This window comes from Rattus rattus, chromosome 6, assembly GCF_011064425.1.
Source record: "Rattus rattus isolate New Zealand chromosome 6, Rrattus_CSIRO_v1, whole genome shotgun sequence".
NCBI lineage: Eukaryota > Metazoa > Chordata > Mammalia > Rodentia > Muridae > Rattus > Rattus rattus.
In genome coordinates, this window is record NC_046159.1 from 147386699 (window position 1) to 147395449 (window position 8751).

The 8751-nt window shown below is 37.5% G+C and overlaps 1 protein-coding gene across 1 annotated transcript in view; it reads left to right on the forward strand.

Annotated features, from left to right (window-relative positions):
* The window catches only part of Sema3c (semaphorin 3C), a 160178-nt gene extending 152647 nt beyond the window's left edge, over positions 1 to 7531 (forward strand). Inside the window, exons 16-17 of the mRNA XM_032907057.1 lie at positions 1321 to 1451; positions 4614 to 7531. Coding sequence (XP_032762948.1) covers positions 1321 to 1451; positions 4614 to 5030 — 548 coding nt within the window. The 3' untranslated portion in view covers positions 5031 to 7531. The remainder of the gene's footprint in view (positions 1 to 1320; positions 1452 to 4613) is intronic.
* Positions 7532 to 8751: the final 1220 nt, after the last annotated feature.

Consider the following 8751-nt stretch of genomic DNA (forward strand, 5'->3'; position numbering starts at 1 on the left):
AAATAAAACAATATTAAAAGGTTCATATAATAAACGTAATAAAATTAAAACAACAACAGCCTAGGGGAAGAGTTTCAGTCAGGTCTGTAGCCCTAGTGGTCAGGTCTAGAAGGCAGCAGTCTGAGCTAGAGAGGAAGACTCACAGTTACCACACATTCGAGCCTGGGCCTCCATGTAGTAAACAATGCCATTCTTGTTCCTTACTATGGTAACTGCAAGCTATCACTCTGAGGTAGATTTTTATATACCTCTGTTTTATATACCTAATTCAGCAGAATGAATCTGTTTTGCATTTGCTATGCATGGTGCATTTTTATAAAGCATTACTCCAGTTCCTGTTTGTAATGTCCCTTTGACAGTGGTGAGAATAGTGGCACTTGACACACTGTCAACTCTCTGGACTGACTTTGCGCTTTGGCTCAAGTGCTTTCTTGTGATCTCATTAGTTGTTTACAACCTATACCAACATCGATTTCTACCCCTGTATTATAAATAAAGCATTCTGTTGCTGATTTTCCATCTGCCTCATTTCACTAAGTGCTTTATTTGCCATAAAGCTTTTATTGAAATGCTTTAAAATGTTACAATCTGTGATGTAGAAATGAATAAAATGAGCACAGAGATTCATGTTACACAGCCAGTAGTGTGGATGCGCAGGAATTTATCCCAAGATCCTTTTACTCCAAAGCCTGGCTACTCAACCATCTCATCGCACTGTGGACAGACTGTTTTCTGTTTGAGCTTCTTCTATTCCACACTGAGTATGGTTTCATGGGTGCCATGAATCGAGCTTCCATTTTGCATGGCATTTCACACTGCATTCACAGTGTATTTCTTTATATAGTACAACACACACACACACACACAAACACACACATACATATATATATATGTATATACAGATATTGTATATATTATATTATATTTTACTTATTCATGACTCATAGACACACTTTGCACAACCGAGAAAATCAACTAAAGGTGATTATAATAGTTAGATTATCATATAATAATTAGATAATTAAAACTACATTTCAGTCCTTAGCGCAGAGCAATAAATGGGTACGGTCACAAACTTAGGTAATTTTGTAGGGTCTGTTTTACTTTACATTTAAACAAAACTGCTAGAGCCTATGGAAACCTTTTCTCATTAAATCGTGCCCACTCCCTTTTCATGACGGCCATCCTGAGCACAATCTGAGAGAGAGAAGCATTCCCATAGAAGAGTCATTTCTGAAATCAGCTCTCTCTCTCTCTCTCTCTCTCTCTCTCTCTCTCTCTCTCTCTCTCTCTCTCTCTGCTGTAATTTTTGCTTTTCAGCATACAGAAATGCGGCTGAAATTGTTCAGTACGGAGTAAGAAATAACAGCACTTTCCTTGAATGTGCTCCCAAGTCTCCGCAGGCATCTATCAAGTGGTTGCTGCAGAAAGACAAAGACAGGAGGAAGGAGGTGAGTGGCCTCCCCCACCTTCCCAGCCATCCATCAGGGCTGTAGAAGGAGCACTAAATCACCATTCCTCAGGGAAGCACAGATGAACCTGGGAAGGAGGAGACTTAAAAACATCCTTTTATGTCAATGGCATGTCAAGTGCCATCTCCTTTAAAATCCTTCGTCCGCAGAGTTGAAGGATTAATTAGAAATACTCTCTGCCAGGCAATTCTGTAGCCTAGTGTTCTTAACAAGAGCTCAAGTGTTAAGACTCAAAAGAGAAGCATTTGTGAAATATACAAGATGTGTTCAAATGCAGAAGCTAAGACTGCATACAACAGCACCTTTGTGTGACTCACAAGATGAAGAAGCTTTAAAAATGTTCCGTTTTCCTCGGTAAGAAATTACCTTGAACTTTAACCCTTTGCTGCATGGAGCATTTTTCTGCTGTGTGGTCATGTTTCCATTGCATTAACATCCATGACCCTTATGTGTCATTCAGGTAATTTATGCAATCATTCTATATGAGGCCATTAGTATGGCAAAAGTCCCCTAGATTTGCAAATAAATACATTCCTACTCTAAATTTCCATTTTTTATAAAGAAATGTTTAAAGAGAATGATATTGCAAGTTGGTATAGATGACACATTGTAAATACTGAATTCCATAATATTGATATCATACTGTCTTGACAAGAGAAAAGAAAAATTACACGCACATGCATGCAACCCCTAATTCTAAAATTGCATGTGGCTAATACACTATCAATTTCAATGGAGCCAGTGAAAATTGGACAAGCCCTGCATTGGTGTGGGTTCTAATGTAGGTGATTTTATTCCTGTGTGTTGTTAATTAAGGCTATGCAAGTGTACACCACTGAGCTGTGGAAGGTGGACACTCGAAAAGTGACTGGAACCTCGGCTCCATAGGGAAATACACGTCCCACTCTCACACTTGCCTATTCAAACATGTTATGTGGTCTTCCACAACTCTGAATTCCATGAGGCTGAAACATTAAATCATAGGCTGATGACCATTTACAGAAACAGAGATTCAGTTCTGTGGAAGAAAGCACGGATGGATGGGCTTTGGACCTCCCTATTTTCTGTGAATTCATTAATAGTTTAAATTTTTTTGTTCAGGGGATCTTATGGAGAACTCAGTTTGGTTCCCTGCACCCACATCAGGAAGCTCACAAATTCCAGTTTCTGGGAATCTAAATCCCTCTGAGCACTGCAAGCTGACCCAAGTAGTGACACAGGACAGCATAGTTACTCACTCAAGATTTAAAATCTAATTACAATCTTTGACTGGGATTTTATTAACAATGAAATGTATTTTTGTACAGAACTTTTATAATATAAAAATATTCACCTGTATTACATTACCTTTCTTGATTTTGGTGATATTTCTGTTTTTGTTCAGAGAGAGGATCCAGAATATAGATGTCATCAAATTTCCCTCCACAACATGGATTCTCATTCTCTCACTCACAATACAATACCTAGAGTTGTAAACCAAATGGATCTCATGTGTGTAGTCAATATCGAGCCATTGATCTCCTTTCATTATAAGCCTTACAGTGACTAAACATTACCACGTGTTTTTATTACCTTGTAGAAATAAATTTTCTTGAGGTCTTGTAAGGTAATGTCCTTACAACTTATTTTTAGACATTTCATTATCTGTGATAATTGGATGAGGCCATTGAAAATATTCAAAATTCTGCTTCTGTGTGTGTGTGTGTGTGTGTGTGTGTGCATATGTGTATGTGTATGCTGAGAATACTTATTGAAAGAAAAGAAATGAACCACATCTTATTTGTGCTTTTACAAGTGAGCAATTTTACAAAAATAATTTTAGGACTAGGTACTATGTAAAAGTTCCATTAATATATCTGTTTCCTATGAGTCAGGTACAAAAAAAAACCAACGAACAAGCAAACAAACAAACAAACACCCTACCAATTTTGTGTTTCTGTAGAACAAAACTGCATTTGGCTGAAGAGAACTGTCTTAGTCAGGGCTACTGTTGCTGGGCTGAAACAGCATGGTCAAAGCACCTTGGGGAGGAAAGGGTTTTATTTAACTTACACTTGCATATCTCTGTCCATCACTGAATGAAGTCAGGACAAGAACTCAAACAGGGCAGAGACCTGGAAACTGGAACTGATGCAGAAGCCATGAAGGGGTGCTACTTGCTGGCTTGCTTCCCTTGGCTTGCTCACCTTCCTTTCCTTTCCTTCTGTTGCTTTCATTTGCGTTCCTTTCTTTTCTTAGCAGGGATTATATACTATTTAATTTTTAAATCCCACATGAAGAATATAATCAAAAGAGAACACATTAGTTTGATGCATTTTTCTTCTATTTATTATTCTTGTCTCATTCAATCTATTCTAACCATAGCCTCCCCTTCCCCTACTTATCCCACCTCCCCCCCACACCCCTGTCTTCTCTCTCCCTGAGATTCAGTACTTCTCCACTTCCCTTCAGAAATAGTATGCCTGTCAGGGAGATCACTAGAACATGGTGTAACAAAAGCAGCATGACTAGGCACACATCCTTATATCAAGGCTAGATAAGGCAAATCAGTAGAAGGAAAGGAGTCCCAGGAGCAGGCAAAGAGTCAGAAACACTACATTCCCACTGCTTGGAGTAGCATAAAACTCCCAAGCTGAACAATGATAACATATATGCAGAGGACCTAACACAGACCCCTGCAGGATATGTGATTGCTTCAGACTACTTTCTTATAGAACTTAGGACCACCAGCCAAAGGATGATGCCACCCACAATGGGTAGGGCTCACCCCTGTCAATCATTAATTAAAGAAATGACCTATAGCAGAAGCTAATGGAAGCATCTTCACAGTTGAAGTTCCTTCCTTTCGGATAACTCTAGCTTGTGTCAAGTTGGTACAAAACTAACCAGCACAGGAATGCACTTCGGATTTTCCATTGCACCTTACTTCACGCTGTCTTAGTTCAGGGGACAAGATTACACATTGCAGAGAAAAGGTTACATGTGCAGTGATTCTAACCACACCCTGTGTGTTTTGAGAAGGAAGATCCTCAGTGCTGTTGCCTAGCTGTAAAAGTCAACCACGTCTTGTATATGTTTACTGCGTTATGTTTAAAATGTAGAATTCCATTTGGGACATTGTCTCCTGTGTTTCTCTCACAGGTTAAACTGAATGAACGCATTATAGCCACTTCCCAAGGACTACTGATTCGCTCTGTTCAAGATTCTGACCAAGGACTCTACCACTGCATTGCCACAGAGAACAGCTTCAAACAGACCATAGCCAAGATTAACTTCAAAGTTTTAGATTCAGAAATGGTGGCCGTCGTGACAGACAAGTGGTCCCCATGGACATGGGCTGGATCTGTGAGGGCTCTACCCTTCCATCCAAAGGACATCCTGGGGGCATTCAGCCACTCGGAAATGCAGCTCATCAACCAGTACTGCAAAGACACCCGGCAGCAGCAGCAGCAGCTGGGGGAAGAGCCACAGAAGATGAGAGGGGACTATGGCAAACTAAAGGCGCTCATCAACAGCAGGAAAAGCAGAAACAGGAGGAATCAGCTTCCAGAGTCATAAAACATTCATCCATGGAGTTTGGCCACCAGGAACAAATGCTCTGTCTTCACTAGCCAACTACTAAGCAAAATCTTGTGCTTTACCCATGAGAAATCCCTGACAAAAGCTGGAGACTCACTCTAAAAAGTGCGTTCTTTGTGGACTGAAATGAGCATGCATCTTCTTGTATGATACAGACTAGTGCTAGACATGTCATGGTCCTCATGGTGCATAGAAATATTTAACTTATCCCATATTTTATTTATATCTTTATGTGTCTTTTCTTCAACATCAATGCAGCATCAGAAGCAGAACTGTTACACCCTCGGCTGAGCGAGGGCCGTAAATTACCCTGCGCTGTTCCTTCTGTGCTCTAGGGGTTTACCTTTCTAATTGCCACTGGTTTTTATACATGAAAACGAATTCCAGTTCACAATTTTCACATAGTAAATGTCCTATAAATGTGTGTGACATCCAGTGTCTTGGAGGTTACACAAATGACAGGGAAGAGAGCATCCAGATGTTACATAAAGTCAAGAGTGACTCATAAAGAGAAAGTGATGAGTTCATATGCTTCGTGATTTATATTCTTGCTTGTCCCTTTGCTTAAGATTGTAAGATGTGTCAGTTGCTGATGTCTGCCATCGATGGTTGTTCTCTTGTTTCAGAAAGACAAAATGAATAGCCTGTACCATCCCGTCTTTGATGGGAGATCTATCAGTGAGACATTGACATTTCTACTGTTATGTTATCATCTTCCAAACAAAAGCACTTTGTCTTTTGGAAGTTATTTAAGTTATTATAGACTTAGATAAACTCTTGCATTATTTAATTGATTTACTGTTTTGGTTTTAATGCCCTAGTCTACCTGGAAAATTAAAGGAAACAGGGATGAAATATTATTAAAGCATGTAATTTTTCCATGCAGAGTAGAGCTAACCAAAATTAAAAAGGAAGATCAAAGCATACGATTTGCCATGTAAAGGAATGTGTAAGATGTAGTTTGTTTTCCACATTAGCATTAGGAATCAAACTGTAGAAGTAATTTGTACATCCAAGAACCAGTTTCACAAACCATACTGAGTTTTCAGACAAGGTATCATGATTTTATAAACATATCTACCATGCTAAGGTTATTATTAAATCAAGAAAGAAAATCTCAACACACTATAAACAAAATAGAATATCTATTTTCACTCAGACATTTTTTTCCACTTGATAATACTTCTTTAGGAATATTGATACACTTGTTCAGGGACCTGTGTAACCATTGAAAAATTTTAGTACTATCTTCTAATTACACACTTGGATTGTTAAATGAGAAATGTATAATCCTAAAATCAGTTTCTGCAATTTAAATGGATAAAATATAGGAGATTTTCTTATATGTCTTTTAATTATACATCTTTCATTTAATTTCATTTCATTTGAATATGTTTATATCTTCAGATAAAAAGAGAAATTTTACAAAACACTATTGAAACACACTTCGTATTAACAATTCATTTAGAAGGTAATTAAAACGGATCTACATCCTTTTACAGTGCTGTGGGAAAGAACTCCGGGAAGTAAAATTATGAGTTGGTAGTAGGATCATGTGTTTAGCATGCACTGGGTTCAAACAGACAGAAAGGAAGAAATATGAGGAGGAAGAGAGGCAGGCAGAAAAAAAGAATAGAGAGGAAAGAAGGAGAGCAGGAGGAGGAAAAGAAGGCAAAGAAAGACAGAGAGAATCCATTAATTATCAGAAGATTAAAAAAATGTTAGTTACATGATGGTCAGTTTGGGGGTTCTAAGAGTGCACCTCAGTGTTACAGAAGACAACAGTTAAAACAGAGGGCATAAATGTACCCAAATGTGTACAGTACTACAATAACCTATACAGTCATCACATGCAAATGATTAGCTTGTTTAAAATGTTCACACTTTGGTTTTCCTTATGCATATACAAATAGCCATGCTAACACCGCCCTCTATGTTTGTAACAAATCTATTGTATGAAGAGAGTTAAAATAAAATGACATCCAAGGCACCATTTCCCTTGCTCCTCTTAGCTTTAAACTGCTAGTCAGTGATGTTTAGTTCTATGATATTATTTGTTCTATTTAATACCTCCTGTTTTTTTTAACCATAATTACATTTTAAATCCTCATTTCCTTTCCTCAAAAGATATAGAAATTACTGTTCAGCAAAACCTGGCCAAAAGTAAAACATATGTATTTCTCAAAGACATAAATAATACATATTGGTTATGGGTGATTCCTTGGTTTTATGTTGTTTACTTGGGAAATTTAATGGTTTAACATGTTTTTCTTTTGTATTGTACATAAAATTACCTAGAAATGCACTTTTACCCCACAATGTAGGTTCGTGAATAGATTTAGCATGATGAAGCTGTCTTTACAGTGAATGTTCCCCCGTGTAGAGAAAGCAAACTAGATATAGTTACCACATGAGAATTTAATTAGATGTTGAAAAAAAATTATTTGTCTGGAAAAAAATAAAACATTGAATTCCCCCAAGGATGTCTTTCACTTTTCTTTTTAAGGTAGTATGTGTTAATGTGACAGAAACTACTGAACTGTTATTATCATTGAAAGACTTAGTTATCCAGTGTTATGAAAACAAACCATTAAACACTTCAGAATTTAAGAATTATGGTATATGTATTGTGAACTTTTCGACAAGCAGTCTTCAGTCAAGTCCAAATGGATCCACCCAGTGCCATCCACCTCCTATGTATATTTATAAAGCATATATTAGCATATGCAAATAAATACATTTTTAGACTCAGTATTTTACATTTACCCATACCTATGTAAATTGTTCATGATATATCGTGTCTATAATTTGAAACAGTTATAGTTTGGGAATGCATACGATTGGATCCTCTCTGCCTATACATTTTAATTCCAGGTTCATGATTTTATTTTGAGAAACATTTTTGTGTTTTTCTCTACCTCAGTACTCTGTGTAAGTCCCCACCTGAAAGCATTCAGACAGAACACATCATATACCCACATGTTTTTAAAAATGTTACTACATTGCTCATGTTGCTAGAACAGGTAGGAGTCCTTTATTTGTATTTTATGTCAAATTCAACATCAGTCATTCAGGAAGAAAATCTGTGGTCAAAGGATCAGCTGGTCCCTTCCCAAATTAGAAAGACCTTTATAAACAGGGGAGGAGGCAGCCACAAATTGCCACACATAGCACGATCACAGTGACAGGACCCTTGCAACTTTGTTCTGCGTGTTTCAGGGGAATCTATCTCCATCAGCATGAAGAGGGGGAAACAAAGTCTTGCTGCTCACCCAACAACTCTGCTTTACTTCCATGGCTTTATTGTCCTTCAGTCTCTTTCTCCCATATAAATTAAAAGTTACTCTTTAAAAGACTAATTTAGTCTGCTTAAAAAGAAGCTTTAGTGTATGGCTTATCTTTTATGCTTCTTATCTAAGTGAAAAATGTTAGGGAAAAATCAAAGTGAAAAAAGTTTCGGACATGTTTGGGGCTAGCTAGCTAAAGCCAGGAGAGGCAGCCAGCATTGCTGTGCATTTAAGGCTGTTAAAATCAGAAGTCTGGACAAAGACCAAGCAAACCAGAATGCTTATTTAACTGGATATTTAGAGGTTTTAGTGGATGTCTATGCATGACAATATAGTTGTAGAAAATCATTGTGGAAAACATTTTATTGTTTTCTTGGAAAAGTTTATCCACCATTCATTCAAATAACCAAATG